This window comes from Amphibalanus amphitrite, unplaced genomic scaffold, assembly GCF_019059575.1.
Source record: "Amphibalanus amphitrite isolate SeventyFive unplaced genomic scaffold, NRLGWU_Aamphi_draft 000784F_arrow, whole genome shotgun sequence".
Classification (NCBI taxonomy): domain Eukaryota; kingdom Metazoa; phylum Arthropoda; class Thecostraca; order Balanomorpha; family Balanidae; genus Amphibalanus; species Amphibalanus amphitrite.
In genome coordinates, this window is record NW_024882278.1 from 161079 (window position 1) to 178578 (window position 17500).

Genomic DNA, 17500 nt, shown 5'->3' on the forward strand with positions numbered 1-17500 from the left:
CGGCGCCGGACGGTTCCATCTTTGCACTGCGCTTCTTACCGCTGATTATGATCGATTCGTGTCAAATTTTGTGTGAAGGCTTAAAAATGTACAGGCAAACTAATGGTCAAATAAATACGAAAAACAACTGGTAAAAATTGAGTTATTAGGGTGCAAACACAATCTGTGACTGAAACGTTTCCAGCGTCGGCCGATCCCCGCGCCTTTGCCGGCGACATCTTACTCTTAGCACTTAGCAGGCCACTAACTAACTGCCAAATTTTTTGTTAGATTATCTAAAGATTCTCATAACACTACAAATGTCGTATAAAGGAAGAAATAGGAAAATCGGCCAGTAACTCTTAGAGCTATGGGCGTATAAACGCAAAATAGTCACTATAGCAAATTTCATCACGATTAACCTCATTCGTTCTTGAAGATATTGATCAAAGGCCATGAAATTGGCACACGATAAAGTACCCCACCCCGCCTACAATTCAAATTCCGTTTTTTATACCTTTTTTGGCTAAACCCCCTAGCGCTGGGAGAGTCAGGCGTATTTCCTTTTTGCAACCAAAGAGAGGCGCTGCCCGGAGAATGCCCAATTGCATCATTAAAAAAAAACTGGCTTACATCTCCGCGATGACCAGCTACCTATCTTCGTGGCTTAGTAGTTAGTGTGCCGAGTGTACCCACCTCGCAATCTAAAGGTGGCTGGCTCGTGGCCGGTTAGCCTCAAGCCCTCAAGTGTTTTAACATGCATTCGTTTTTTAAGTAGCATCTGGCCAGCCGGCAAATGTCGTGAGGGCTAATGTTCGTATCTAAGTAGCAAATGGCCAGTCGGCAACTGCCGTGAGGGCTGTACATATTTACGCGTGTTAGATTAGGTCAGGTCACGTCAGGTCAGGCTAGGTTTGCTTTGGTTTGGGGTAGAAAGAAGCATCTCCGGGTAGCGCCTCTCCTTGGTTGCTAAAACGAAACACGCGAGTGCCAGACATTACGAAGTCTAAAAGACAGTTACTTACACGTCGGCCCATTCTGGATTTTTTATATGATGTAGCTAATGTATGGGAGAATAAAATATGTAAAAATCAGCAAAATCGAAGGGTACCCATTTTTCAGAAAATCAAAATTTATTTTTTGAATTTTAATTTAGTTCATTAATTAGATAAATACGTCAATATTGTTATCCTCAAATTAAAGCCTGATCTATTCCCTCCATTTCACACTTTGTCTCATGGTGATATGTCTAAAACTTCAATGGTTATGACGCTTTAAAGATGATAATGTGCCTTGCCTAAGTCAATGTTTGATGACGTGTATCTCGGAAACGTGACGTCATATCTTGACAAAAACATGTCTCATTTCTTTTCACATATAGATGAGTAGTTTCACAAAGTTTCGCAAAAATCGGAGGAGGTGAGGTTCAAAATGGTCATTTTTTGTCTCACTTGACGTGGAATGCCCCATGTACAGAATAGTTTGAATTGCTCACAGTATCAATGTTGAATTATAATCAAATTGTCCCAGAAATCAATGCTTTCATGGGCCAATTTTTACAAAGTGAAAGGCAAGACATTCCGTTAGATTCTACTAACAAAATCAAATTGTCCCAGAAATCGATGCTTTCATGGACCAATCTTTACAAAGTGAAAGGCAAGACATTACATTAGATTCTATTAACAAAATGCAAAGTTCTAATAAAAATTCTATTGACAAAACTCAATTGATGACCTACCATATCACTCAAAACAATTCACATCAGCATAAAAAATGAAACAAGCTTCAAATGCTACATGTACTGGACCAGACAAACAAAACTCCACCCATTCCTTAAAAAAGGCACCTAAAATTATGCACTCAGGAGGAAGATGGGGATGAGAGGCCCTGACCTTTTCAGTGAGGTTAGTAAAACAAAGTAAGCTACCAAAACTAAAACCAATGGAATATAGGAGTTAGCATGAGTTACATTCATTGAATCAATGGAAAACATGAATTCAGTGCTTCTGTACTGTTGATCAAAAAATTTTAAGTTTTCCTAAATATTTGTGGATAAACTATCATTGGCAAAACATTTTAACTGTCTCATTACTCATGGCATTTTAGCAATAGCAAGTGGCAAAGAATCATTGCAGTAAAAATGGTGATTTATGACCATTAAAATAACAAAATATTGAAATATGTCCTCAAAGAAATGCAACTTATTCCAAAAGGGAATGATAAAGTGGGAACAAAACTGAGTGTTGATGTCAGCAAGTGACAAAATTGTTGCCATCCAAATTCAACTAGAAAAACAGCAAAAACTTCAGCTCACATTAAACTTCCACTGTAATGTTATTTGGTTTCAGTTGAATAGGCACACAAGATCATGGATGCTGGTTATGTTCATAAGTTCTACTCACAGAAAAGCTTCAATAATTAAAAATTGATTGGTTCTCTTAGGTACACCTTTGACAAATCATATTGCATTTACATGTTACTTCTATAGATGCAATGCATTGTAGTAACTAACAGCAGACCATGCAAAAGCAGACCACCAGAGTCAGTTATGCTCAAGCAAGTAGGCATGATACACAGCTTCCGCACACCAATTCCAACTATGCACATTTAGATGTTACAGAAAGAAAAGAGGGACCAGGCTAATAGTGACTGCCTTGGCACCTATGTAAAAGCAGTTCTGACATCTTAGAAGTTAGGCTAGCACAAATTATTCACACAAAACTCCAAAGTAGAGCACCTTGCTAAAAACCAACATGCCAATGCGCCATCAGAATTAGAAGTGTCAAATCAAGATCAATTTTCCCCTCTCATAGGCCTCTTGCCCATTGGCCCTTACCAACAGTTTGAATAAGGCACTGGCCATTAATCAATATCCACCAATAGTGTCTGATGTACTCAACTATAAACAGCTGCAAAACAAAATGGGAAAATGTTTTGACTGGCCCACCCGAGTCTGCGAATAACGCTTTAATTTCTAAATGCGAATATGACCAGATATTTGTGTTTAAGATGTGTAGCACACAGTTTAATGAGATCCATGCAGCATGTGAATCGCCAAACAAACATATTATAGGCTTCACCTAACTATGTTTTCGCTTCAGTCCCAGAAGGCTTCAATATGGGCGACAGGGGAAAACGCGTGCAGACAGAATCACAACAATACAATCGAGAAAAACCCACGTTAGTTTTACACATTATTACTAAAATTAGAGAATGTTTCTCAAGAAAATTATCCGCCGCCTTACCCTTTCGCAACAGGACCCACGCTTCCCCGGAAAACTTCACTCTCCCAAAATGGCTACCACCAGCATGTGTGAAAGTGATGCATTGTGGGTAGTGATGGGAAATGTCACCGAGCAGAGACTACCGAAAAAGATAAATGCTCTAATGCTCTAATGCTTCAAATGACAATAAAGTAATAATAAAAATCGATTTTGTCTGTAAAAACACGGACAGTAAAATAAGCATTATCTGTTAAAACATTCCAAGATAGGAGTGAAAAGTAACAGATAGCCTCCGCTGATGCCTCTAAAGGCGATGGCACGGGTCCTTTTCAATGGAAAAAGGGCTCATGGCATAGAATATTGACATTTGCTTCGGATGAAGATGGGCTGGATAGCATCTATCGTGCATATATCCAGTAAAGGACATGAAAAAAAACATCGCTCAATACTCTACAGCTTTGGCCCTGCGACGTAAGATGGCGCTGGCATCCGCCGCCGACGAATCGGCCAGGCCAGAGCTGGCGGATTTCGCCGTGAACGGACACGCCACGTGAGAGAGCCGCCACTTTGCCTAGTTATCTTGGTTATCGCAACACACCCGGTTTACATATAGCATATCTGACGAGGCTCTAGCTCGTTAATTTGGCGATAATTTCGTTGCAGTGGTCTTCAAATATTTAGAGGGGATCATTTTGTAAATTGTTAAGCACCATTGGCATCTTTTGCAACATCACGGACGGAGATATAAGCTTGCAAAAAAACCTATGTAAACGCGTCCATTCACCCAGGTCCATACAGTTTGAGCGTTGCCGGGACCTGCACGGAGAAAAGCTTGGATTTTGAATTGTAAGTTTAATTACCATTGACACAAATACGCGGTCCAAATCCTGAATTCCAGAAAGGCAGGGCCAGGGGTACACCAGAAAAGCTACTAACATTATGACAGCCATCGCCACACCACTATCGCCTGGCGGCCATAGAGGGCGGAGAGCAAGTGCACGCTCCTCTTCAGAACCCAGGACCTCATTTAAAGACATAATTTCTAGCATTATTATCACGTTTATGTCCGTGTACGGTAAAAATGCACACCGACCATTTTCGGGTGCGCCCCCCCCCCCCCCCCCCAGCTCTGGCAGGGGACACCAGAGCTGCGTTTAGCAGCGTGGAGGTCACATCTACCACTAAAATGCATGAATATAGTTTTTTTTTAAGAAAAATTCGAAGATTATTTAATGGCCCGTAATTAACGCCATAGTGCACTGACGGCACTGACCACAATAAGGGTCATGACCTATTTTTTGGAAAAACATGTACCAAGGGGACTTCGTAACTTCAAAACTTCGATGCCTTATGTATGTTATGACTCAACACAGCCCATAAGCGCTGGTGCTAATGGAACACAAAAAAACACCCCCACCGAACCCCTCGCTGCCCATTAGGTACATGACGCGCTTAGTGCCAGCGTTTAGTTGGGACTGAAAAGAAGAACGATAATCAAGTTATTACATACCATCCATACAATTCAAGAGAGAAGAAATACCACCCCTAGCGTCAAACATCCCCGGAGCGAGTTATTTTTGGAGCGCGACAGACTATTGCGTCTGACGCAACAGCGGCCCGCTCGTCGGTCGGTGGTCAGTAACGTGCCTCGTCGACACTCGTCGGTCGGTGGTCACTGGTCAGTAACGGGGCTCGTCGACACCGATCACCCAGTAAATTGCCACTCGGGGGACGTCAGAGCGGATACGCATTTGTAAATTGAGCGAATGCATGAATGGGAGTTTTTGAAATTTCTAAACAACGATAAAAATATTGAAACAGGAAACGTACGGCTGAGCGTCCTCATTCAATAACGCAAGGCGAAGCTTATCCGGGGAAAGTTTTCGCCCGATTCCACCACTGCACCGACCGTCACCATGTCTAGCCTCTCCCTCTCTCTCCCACGCCTCTCGGTCAAGGCAGACAGCCCGCGCGGAGGCCCGTCAGCAGGGCACCCCAGTCAGCCGCTCCGCTGGGGCACCCCAGTCGCTCTCCCAGCTCAGAGCCAGGGCACACAGTGATGCAAATGGGGTTCACGAGTGGCCATAAATACGAAAAAGGCCCAAAATTCAAGTTCACTTAATCGAATAAATCGTAATATGGTCAGTCAGGCAAATGTTTGGGGTATCTGAAAAAGCATGATTTTAATGTTTTTGTCAAAACCGGCCTCGTGTAGGATTGTCAGAAGTCGAGACATTTTCGATGTCGTAAAATGACTGTCAGGTACTTGAAATTCAAGTGCCGCTAGCGTGCGTTCATGTCATACAAACTGCAAAAAATTATATATGAAAATGATCCCCGAAACCTGCTGCTTCTAATGCCACGTCATAAAAGCCGTATTTATTTTGGTTTGGCGGTGAGCTAACTATTTGTAATCATGTTGCAACCGCAGTTTTTTGCCAAAAATATTTGCTTTCAATTCATCTACAGCACTTCACACAGTGTGTGCCCGTTAGTTCACCATATTATAGCATTCCCTAATCATTTCTGAGTCGCATCGTGAAAGAATTAAGGCGCTAGCACAGGGCTGACCGGCGCTACAGAAGTTTTCGTCCGGCACGGTCGGGTGCCGCGGCGCAGCGGGCAGCCCGGGCGGCCGCGCCGCCGCGCCGCGGACGCCGCGCGGCGGCACCCACCCGCCCACTGCGCGCCCACTGCGGCACCCGACCGCCCGGACAAAAACCTCTGTAGCGCCGGTCAGCCCTGTGCTAGCGCCTTAATTCTTTCACGATGCGACTCAGAAATGATTAGGGAATGCTATGGTATAGTGGACTAACGGGCACACACTGTGATAGGTGCTGTAGGTGAAACGAAAGCATTTTTTTTTCTTAGTAAAAAACTGCGATTGCAACATGATGATAAATAGTCAGATTACCGCCAAAGCGAATGAGATACGGCTTTTTGTGACCCGGCATTAGAAGCAGAAGGCTTTGGGGGTCATTCCTATGCTTATTTTTTTAAATTTGTACGAAATGAACGCAAACCAGCGGCGTTTGAACTTGCGAGCGTCTGCCCGTCATTTTACGACCTAGAAAATGTCACGACTTCTGACGATTATACACGAGGCCGGTTTTGACAAAAACATGAAAACCATGTGATTTCAGATGCCCCAAACATTTGTCTACTCGGCCATATCGCAATTAACTCTATTTGGTAAACTTGACTTTTGGGTATTTGTGGCCACTCGTGAACCCCATTTGCATCACTGTGGGGCAGCGGCACCCAGCCAGCCAAAGAAGCTCTCCGTAAGGGAGCGCAATCGGTATTAGAAGAGGAGGGAAAATTAGTACCGAAGACACTGTGTAAGCAACGAAGCGCTGATTCTCTCCCATACCGATCGCTATAACCCACACCAAAACACACGCATTATTTGGGTTTATTGGGCGTGTCCAGCGACAGTCTTCGGCGACAGCCTCTCGTGAAATGCTCACACGATGTTTTGCAGCTTCCAATAATGCTGAAAAACGGACAGCCATCCGCCGACTAAGACGGAACTATTGAAAACTTTGATGGCTCTCGGCAAAGCTGAATAAATATCCACTGGAGATGCGAAAAGACAGGGAAAAGCTAGCATGCTGTCATACACTCCTACAGCACGTTTGAGAACCGCCTCGAATGTCCACAAGAAGAGGAAAAATGAGGAAGCACGTCTGATACAGACTTTTTACTGTCGAGAAGAAAGGAAAAAGAAATGTCAGGTATCAACATTCCGTTACACTGAACGAGATTGAACCAGTTTTGATGTCTATAATAAACAGCAGTTTAAAGGAAGGGTGCCACCTTTTGGACACAACGCAGTTTTTACAAGATTAGCCTCACATGAACCTAAAAACCGGCTTCACTTACCTATGCTCGAGACGGTCAGCATTGAATCCGCACGTGAAGTTATCATTTGCGAGTTTTGCTGCCAGCATTCGGGCAGGCAAAAATCTTCAGCACTATTTCCTCGTCGTGTTAAGGGTATTTTATAAAACATGAAATCAGCAAAGGTATGTATAAAAGTTATACTTTTGAAGCATGTTTTATCATTTTGAAAGGGTATATTTTTTATTTATGGTATACACTTAAGTTTTAAAATTTTAATTGGGAAGTTTTTCTAGTAAGTTGCATGAAGGGTGAAGGGTTCCATAGATCTCTTAAGCATTGTAAAGGAAAAACCTTTACTCGACTTATTTGATGTTCTTATTTGATGATGAAATATGGCCAACAGTTACCTACTTGGTTACCTACAACTAGTTCAAATCATGTTATCTTCTTCCTTTTTATTTGTTCATCTTTTTGTCTCAGTTGCGCCATCAATGCAAATGGCAGAATGATATGTTGCCATGACAACAGGATATGCCAGCCGTCCTAGCTGCCACATCAAACGACCTTGAGTTGTAGTGGTGATATAAACAACGATCTTTTTTTTGGCCAATGTATTAAATGCAATGTTTCGGTTTTTTGTATATTGTGGACGCGCTAACCACGTCTAAAAATTCAAATAAGTAAAATAGATTCATAGAACAAAAATTTCGGAAGGTGGCACCCTTCCTTTAACTGTTTTACAGTTTATGCACCAATATTATTCAGTTTGGCTGTAAAAAGACCTCTCAGGTTAAATTTTTATCACATTTGATTGTCATGAAAGCCGCTGTCCTTTCGGCATGCGATGCGATAGTTGAGCAGAGACCAAGACATCTGTTCTAACAATGAATAAATATGCTCGAGTAGCTGAACAAGCTGCCGAGACCAACTCTGGGGAGGGAATGTGCACTGCTTATTCTAGGTTAGTATAACTATAGCGACATGTGTACATAGTGTGTACGAATGTGCATGCGAGCCCAACCACGCACAGCGAAGCCAGCACCGCGATTCGTATCCATGACTCACTTCGCTCTATGGTTTAAAAATGAGATACGTTTCACAATTTTACCCACATCTAGCCCACGTAATACCTAAACCTACAATTACCAGCTGACTCGTGGCCCAACAAACACCCATAACCGGGGTCGGCCTTGCATGTTCCCGTAACCACCGGCTCCGCGTCACAGCTGAAAACTTCGGTCACGCACCCGCCACCGTCAGGAATGCGCCTTGAGCGCGCACACAAAAACGGCGCACCCCGCCCGAGGCCGGGCCCGTTCCGGACGTACGCGCACAGATCGCACGCGCATTTTACCGGAACGGCAAATAACAGCACGGGAGCTGTCGGTAATTCAGGTCACGGAACACGAAACGAGACCCTGAATATCGGAAGCCGGTATGCAAAACAGAGCAGGCTGGTTTCGTGATCAGACCAATATGCGGCCATACGTTACTGTAATGGCTATGTTGTTTCTTACAGGCGCAGCGATATCGAAAACAAATGATAAATGACTGCACCAACTAACTATTGTGTCACTGACGGAGGGATCTGTAGAGAATGCGCTAGACTGATACGAAATTACCACTATCTTGAAGATTCAGCCACAGCATGAAGTCTCATCCAATTAACATTGAGTGGATTTAAGTCTAACTCAAAGCACGCATCTCTACAGTGAGCAAATTATATAACCATTTTCATTTTTATTAATCAGTCTGAATGGTCTGAGCTAATAAAATGCAGCATATACAAAAGAATATGGTCGCCTGAATGCCGGTTAACTGCTAACCAGCCTCAATTTCCGCCACCAATGGACCGCGAGTCCAAAAGTTTGGAAAACGCAACAAAAACACTCCCAAGGTCGACTTCACGAGTATGTTGGACTAGACAACGTTCCCGCTCGCTTGAAAAGACCTAGGCCTAATGGAATATTTATTCCCCTAATTGTGTACGATTGTTGGAAATGTTTTCGGGATGAAGAATCTCATTAGCAAATGGTTCAGCCGCTGCGCGTCAGACCAGGAAACGGGTGGAGGCGGCGGCCTAGAGAGGCAGGAAGACGGAGACGCATTTCCTCGGACAATGGCAGGAGGCCGTGACCCCCCCCCCCCCCCCAAAAAAAACAGAGGCTGCAACAGCCTCTCCCTCGGCCAGTGTTGGAAGGATGGCGACAATCTGCAGTCTGATCGCGAACACGTCAGTGTCGAGTGGTCCCCGACAAAATCACTACCATCTCATAGAAAATGCAAAAGGCCGCGGAAAACAGTTGCATTATTTCATAATGCGATGAAATCCGCAATCACTACAATTCATATTCATAGCGAGTCGCCTTGCTGCATCAGGATAAAAGGGCACCTAGCTGAGCCGCAACACTTCTAGAAACCGGCCCACCAAGAATCAAACGTCTCGGGGTTTGGGACGCCCACATCAAGACAATACCGGTGCGATAGGATTACTCAATGGGCGAGGTAAATGACCAAGGAAGCATAGACAACTTGCACAGTGCAGAGTTCCCTATCCAAACAGGCTAACTGCACTCCGTGCATGCTCTGTCTAATGACTTAACCAATAACCAGCATCGCGAACAAATCTACCCAAACGCTGCACCACTCCCATTCAGTGACTGTGTCTGCCCCCAAGAAGAATCAACAGTGGCCAAACATCCCCAACCCCCCATGATTCCATTATTTAAAGTGACGCCGCGTCCCATCCGCCACCTTAGTGCCACCCGTGTGGGACCTGCGTGACGCCGTAACTGACGTGTGACTGCCCCCAGTCACGGTCGAGTGACCCCTGAGCTCACACAGTCAGTTCTCTGAGCCGACAGCCAGCCACAGCAGCTATGATCTCACTGAGCCTTCAGTTGATCACGGGTATTTGGGATTGAATATTCCATCACCGCCACACTAGACCAGTTAGGTAGGGTTATTGGGATTGTTCCGCTATTCTATTCACCTTGGGTACAACAGAGCGACTTAGCAAATCACCAGACAGTTCCTATCATTCAGCACAAGAAGACAGGTTGACAGACGGATAAAACCCTCGAGACGTCGAGATCAACTATAGCTTTATCAGGAAGTCTTATGCGAGGGTGGGTAAAAGCTTTTCCTCCCACAGCAGACCATGCTCAATGCCAGCTAATAACTGTAGCTCTAACGACAGAGATAAACGTCAGCACAAACCGGCACCGTTTCCGGCGACATTCATTGCGTCTATTTTCAGCCTATGAAGAAATAATAGTTTAACTTATTTTAAGGTTTGGTTCATTTGGCGCGTAGATGCATAATCGGTCGTTTCTGTGTATTCTCTATTTGAGGCTCTCATATTGTTTCGCTTCCTAGCAAAGCTACCGCCGACCTGCGAGAACCAGCTGTTTAACCGACAAACGGCCGATTCCAGTCTCAGATCAGAACTCCGTCCTTCCTCAAATACACTCGCACTTACCTCGCTGAAGAATCAAAAAGTCATGGTGCTTGAAGAGCTGTATAGGCGATCGACTAGGCAAATGAAATGTCGCACCTAAAGCTATTCTCTCTCAGCCATACACAAGCTTCCCCGGCGACTAAGCCCCATTTTGGGTTGGTCCATTTAAAGCATCGTCTACGTTGAAAACCCAATTAATTGCAAAGTCAGATTGGGCGAGGTCCTCCCACTATAGCCATTCTCGGTCCATGTGGGATCCCTCCTACACACCACCACCTTCCCTTCTACCACTCGCATAACCACCCTCCTCAGATGTGTCTCCCACCTCCACTCCCTTCAGCAGCGTCTAGTAGCGCCCTTCCTACCCCTTTACTACCTCTTTCGGCACTCCCTTACTACCCCTCTCGGCACTCACCGTCCCCTGAAGACTGCGGCGACACCGAGGAGGCGCCGTCAGACGGGGTCATCACGTATCCAGCTGCCGCGGCCGCCGCGGGGTCCGTCGCCGCCAGTCCGGTACCGTCGCCGTCCCAGCCCTGGACGGCGATATGAACGGCAGCATCGGCAGGAGCGGCCAGTCCGGCAGCGGCGGCGTCCGAGGTGCCCCCGCCGCCGGCAGAGGAGAGCTGAAACACGTGCGCCTCCGGGTTGAGGCCGGCCGCCGGCGCCGGCACCCCCGAGGACACCTGAGGAGAGAGAGAGAGAGGGACAGTCGTCAGCCAATGTCCGCCCGATGACACCTGGGGGGAGAGAGCGAGACAGTCGTCAGCCCCTGACCACCGGCACAGGAAGTCTCGAGGATATCTGCGGAGAAAGAGAGAGGAAACCGTGATTAAACCCTTCTGGCACTGGAAACTTAGATAAATGCAAACACCCTAAACGAGCACAACAATACAAAGAGATCAAGGGTGTGCCTTCAATGACCTCTCAAGGAACCGGCAGCGGGGTCGCGAGACGGCTTCGTCACCTCGTGAACCCGTGACAGACGCACGAAGATGGGAGAATGGTGCAAATTTGGCAACACATAAAAGCTAGAAGAGATACGTCACTGGCTACACACATCCCCGTCCCACACCCTAAGAAAATATAATGACATTAGATAGAGATCCAAAAGAATTTCAACCATGTAAGGAAGACCTGCATAGTCACTAGACCTAAAGCATCCTACGGCATAAAGGAGGCTGCCAAATGTCAATAACCTCCCATTGCTGGTCACTGTGCCTGCGATCGCTGACACACCATGCCCTGAATGCCGATACGAGTTATGAGCTGTCACCACAACATTACCGAGTTTGAATCGGCACGACAACTTCGAGGCAGCCCATCGACCCGGTGACTCCAGCATAACGTCCCGAATTTGAGCCAACAATCGCATTAATTCAGAATGCAGCCACCTCTGACTGTGCAGCCAGGACAGCCTGCGGCCGTCCGGGTTTCCGTCTAGACACTCGGTACCAGGCCGGTCAGTGGGTCGGGGTAGCACCGGGGGACAGACGTGGCTTACGTAGGGGGTCCTGTGTAAGTGGTGGGTCTCCCAGAGGGTCTTGGATATGGGCAGAACTCGCGACAGTCATGGATCACGAGCGTCCGTGCCGCCGCCCCGGCGTCTGTTCCCACTGAACCGGTGGCAACTTTGCCGACAGGAATGGAATCGCCGCTCGCGAGCAGTGGCCGTCCATGCGTTCAAAATCACCAAACAACGCCAAAACCGGCCGTCAGGGGCAGTTCCTCACTGCAGAATTCCCAAGTTGCCATTAAGTTATAATCGCTGGCCAACAGCATAATTCAGCATACAGATAGCGGATATCAGCTCCATAAAACAGAATTAGTAATGCACCACAAAGCAAACCAATAAAAACCCGTTCAGACCAATTCTGAGCCGCGAACAAACCAACAAGTCACGGCGGCTCATCTTACCGGGCAGAAACGATCGAGCCAGGAAAGACTTGAACTTCTTGTCAACAGCTACTGTTCCTCTAGAGAAGCGTGCTACATGGCGTGCGTACTCCATAGCAGCTGAAACTAATTTAGCGGCGCACGAGCCGCCCCAAAACCTAGTCATCGATACTATGTGACAATGCACGTTCGCTCCCAAGCTAGCAACACCTAGCAACCCACTGATCCAATGTAATTCGATGCCCCAATGTTTTAGCTGAGAAAAAATGACGCAGTGTGCGGCCAAAAACACCACACCGTGCACTACTGACGTTTAAGGTCAGTTAATCATGCTCAGCAGAACTCACACGTCCCGATATTTGATCCCGTAAAGCGCCTGGCACCAAGCTGCCAGCTTGACGATGTTTTGGGTTAATGCCTGTAACTACACCCGACCAGGCAGGGTTAGAAATGTCGCGTGTGTTCTCAAATGAACGCCCCCAGGTATTCCTAGTTCATCCTAGACAAACGTTCACACTTCCATTATTCACTGCAAAAAAAAACGGTAACAGTTTTTCGGTCGGTGGTTCACAGCCAAAGCGCCGAAGGCCGTGAAGCGGTCAAGCGAGGAACATTCTGTCACAAGCAGCTCGGTTGGCAAATCTGCCACTTGTTACACTGCGCGACGGCTTGGCCAGGAGCTCGCACCGAGAAATTCCGCAAGGACCCAGTGGCTACCTCGAAGGAGATCACATGCCTGTCTGGGAGAGTATGAGAAAACCTCGGCCATGAACGACGAACCCATGGACAATCTAGGGAATGCCCCAAGATCTCAAGTGTAGAATGGAAGAGTTTGAGAGAATCCCGTGATCGTTTGAGAAGGATCCTGTGAATATCTTGAGAAGAGGAACCCTGTTTCCATCTATGAGATAACCCGGTGACCGCCAGAGACCTCCGAAGGTTCCGCTGCGCAGAGAGAACCCCCTGACCGTCTGTGTGATCCGACAAGACATCACCTCCTGACGGCTTCTGGGCCCGGCGGATTAAACCGACCGCCGGCGCGGCCAAGAATACCCCAGAAATAATGATAAAATGGGTCGTCTCCGGTAATGGGGATGTGGAGGGAGGGGGTACGTCTCCTGTAATGGCCTCGGACCCGGCGGCGGCGGCGCAAACAACCAGCTCGGACGGTCGCGGCGTCAGACAGGAGGGCGGCCAGACCAGACGGCGGCGGATTAGACGAGGCTCGCGGACCATATGGTGGCCGCAGGCGGGACGGTGGCCGGTGAGGGGCAGACAGTGGACGGTGGACACTGGACAGAGGAGAATAGACAACGAGCCAGAGGGGAAAACAGACAGCCGACTTTGGAATAGAGAGTAGACCAGACAGCGGACAGCAGATAAGACAACAAACTAGATCACGGGCATTGAATCTGCCAGGAGACATTGAACCCGACAGCTGACATATGCCGACGCAAAGCCGACCAGGCTGACAGCGGACATTGGAAACGACAGCGGACGTTGAATCAGACACACTGCCGCCACACCATATAGCAGATATAAATAAACAAACAGAACACAAATACAGGTACCGACCGGAAGGCAGAAAAACGGGCTACTGCGCCAACAAATGAGGCCCGGGTGACAGCAGCAAAAGGCCAGTCGGTCCCTGCATATCACATGTCAGGCTCCGTGAGCGCGGGACGGAAAAGAGAGGGCACACCATAAAACAGACGCTACGGGCAGACCGCAGGAAGCAAACAGACCGAATAATCAGGCAAAACAGACACATACGAACCAACAGCACAGAAGACACGAATCGAAGTGGTGTAAAAAGGGGTAAAGCGATAGAACGGCGAGAGGTGTGGCGTGCGTTTGTGCAGTTGCACACAGCGAGTAGGTATATCGTGCAATGCGTGTGCCAAACACGCTGACCAACTGTCCCGGAAGACAGGTCCAGCATCCACCCACCAACGGCCCATGAGACAGATGGAACGTAACGGCAGGTCAAAATGAGCCTCGCACACCTACGAGCGAGAACGGAAGACGGTCCAATTCGTTGCTCGCCTCCTGCAAATATGAAGATTGAAACAGCCTACGGTTAGGAGTACTGGTGGAAAATGGTGGGCACGCCAGTGAGCGCTGATGAGAACAACGGTACACGAATGATGCAACCATGTCGTGTAGAATTAGGGTGATGCAATTGCAGTCACAGGGAAGAATTAGGCCGACTGACGATGCTGATCAATAAAGCCGCTTGGTCCTTGAGCCGCTCGACCTCCCCGAAAACCGGTGCCAGAGCCCAAACCAGGCAACAAGATCTTGACACAAACGTTTACCAATAACCGACACACCGACACATACCCACACTCTTCCTCCACATCCTCTGTCACCAGAATCGTCGCAAACCGCGCCGTGCCGTCGCTGACCTTACCTTGGCCCTGACAGAACACACCATGGCCATCCCACGTGGTCGGCGCACAAACACCGAAAGGCCGGCGGCCGGCGCAGTGCGCACCCTTCCCCGGCCCACCAGACGGTCACGTGGTCAGCGCACGCACACGCACCGTGCCGCCGGCGCCCGGCACGTGATCGCCAGCCGGTCGCGCGGCCGGGCGGGTTGGGCCGGGCGCGGAGCGGACCATCCCCAGCCGCCGGGACCGGCCGGCCGGCCGGTGGGACGGGGGCAGAGGCAGAGACGGGGCACAGGGCGGCAGGGGACGCGACGGCGCGACAATAGTGCCACACCGGCGACCAAGGAATGTTACGGATCGATGCCGCGCCGTTCAAACGCGCTCCAGGGGGGGGGGGGGGCGTCAGGAGCCGACCGCCACCGGTAGCCAACGGGCCCGCGCCCGAGGACGGCGGCAGAGACAGGGGAAGTGGCCATTTGTGGGTCATTTCGACACGCCTGATGAGATCGGAAATTTATCGCGGTACGTCCAGTAGGCCACTCCGACAAGATATGGTCTGCGTGCACGTATGGGACAAGTCAAGTGCAAAATTGACCCCATCAGGTCAGCTTCACGAGCAGCTGTTACAAAAAAAAACTGCTTGCAGGGCTCAGGCCGATAATGACAACATTGCGTCCGGAACGGAATGCTTCTCAAAGTCAGCTCAGGACATCAGTTTACCAGCGGCTCAGTGCCTAAGCCACATGGAACCGAAACCGCGATAAACATCGCATTTGGATGCAAATATTCCGTTCACACCGGAAACCAACGGTGTTGTGGGCACTATGAAATAAACTAGGCAGAGCTTCTATGCATCAAACGACCTACAACCATACACTAACACCTGATGGTTTTGAATGGGTTCTTCTGTTCCTTATGAATGAATCGGTAAGGACATTCGCACACGCAGATCATTTACAGGCAATTGATGGCGATGCAGCGGCGATGACAGCCGAAACGTAAATAAGTCATAAAGGAACCGCGCATCAGCCCATCTGCCAACCACAATCGCATTTTGATTCGTTTCATCACAAATCGCTCTGCAGAGCTAGAAACACCACCGTTTCCGATAAGGAGGGTCACCAGTCCAAAATAGCGCTGTTGTGTAACCGTGTTACCTGCAATACTGATAAGGCATTGGGACAATCTATAAGCGCTGCTTCTGGTGTTATGCCAGAAGTATTCTCCAAAATATTCTTCAGAAGCATTCAAGTCATTTATCTGGTTTACATTCAACATTGGCAAATTGGGTTTAGCATACCTACATCAAAGGTCAACAAATAATTACTCAATATGACGTTGCTTTTGAAAAGGAACTGGTCTAATTCAGAACGACTTATACTGAGAAAAACATTTCGTGACTACTGAAATAGCGCTTTAAAAATAACTCAGTCACTCATGTGAGACTGGAGCTATTGCTATTGCAAGTCCGGCACCGCCGTAAGGCAAAACCCAACTGCAAGCCCGATCTGCTGCAATTCCAATGGAAATAAAAACCCAGACGTTTGGCAGTCTGTCAGCCCCATTGAGAAAACTGATTTGATATTTTCTCGAAAATAAGTCGGCGACAAACCAACTCAGATGCAGCCAAGGCGCCACAGGTATTTGTGGCATGTCGAGTCCGTTTACAATGTGAGACAAGGAGGCACAGATCGTCAGCAAGGATAGGGAGGGCCATGTTCCGGCCACACAAGTGTGACATTTTGGGGTGTTAACTTCCCGATGGCCTTCACTGAAAGACTGGTCCAAGGAAATCCGCCACAACCGACCCTTTCCAGAATTCAGCAATGCTGAGCAATACGACAAAGCCAGCTGCCGCGTCAAAACAGCAGTCCTCAAAACAGCTTCTCAGCTGTAAACCGAAAAGCTTGTCTTCCGGAAGACTTTGCGATTATGACATCACATGTCAATGAGCATGCATGACAAAATAGCAGATGTTTGTACAAATGTTTAAAGGCAGTATCTATCCGAGCCGTGGAACATGGAAAGATATTAATGTAAGCATGATTATTAACCCAAACCGAACTGCACGTTCAAACAGAACTATTGTCAGATTACATGAGTGAATGTGGACAAGTGCCTTTATGGCGGTTTTGCAGAGCTGTCACGTGTGTGAAAGACATAGGCAATTAAAGCCAGCATCAAGATCTCTTGTAATATTCACGGTTAATTTACATGGCAACCCCAAGCAGTCATACGCAAACACTGCCAGGTCACTTAGGGGGAATTAATGCCTGCATATCCTACCGACGGCGATGTCACCGGATCTGATGTGACTCGAATCACTTGGGAAAGGGGAAATGGAGCAATGCAGACATAGCCGATCGATAGTCTGGGGACACGGAAAGTAATAGTGGCTTACCGGGTACGTTTGCAGTTATTAACTATTCAGGATCATTAGCGAAGCATTTGCATTAGGAAATATACCAAGCAAGGCATAGTTAAATGCAGGACCGAAGTACTCATGGCCCATGGGCGGAACTGTTGAAAATTTAATACATGCAGGGTGACACATAAAGGGAAGTCATACCTACTATAAAAATATCCTGCACTTTACGTCCTGGAAGGAGGGGTCGCTCGAATACTCCGAGTAGGCATCTCACTCTGCCCCCCCCCCCAAAAAAAAAAAAAACTGGATTAAACCGTCAGGCTTAGAAAGCTGT

At 47.7% G+C, this 17500-nt stretch overlaps 1 protein-coding gene across 5 annotated transcripts in view; it reads right to left on the minus strand.

Moving 5' to 3' along the window:
* LOC122366090 (la-related protein 4-like) overlaps positions 1 to 17500 on the minus strand; it is a 62349-nt gene that overhangs the window by 15935 nt on the left and 28914 nt on the right. For 4 of the 5 annotated variants that reach the window (XM_043337911.1, XM_043337910.1, XM_043337908.1 and 1 more), the window contains one exon: positions 10925 to 11195. In XM_043337911.1, coding sequence (XP_043193846.1) covers positions 10925 to 11195 — 271 coding nt within the window. Of the gene's footprint in view, positions 1 to 10924; positions 11196 to 14818; positions 14871 to 17500 lie in introns of those variants that run through there. The other variant, XM_043337912.1, reaches the window with a different exon arrangement.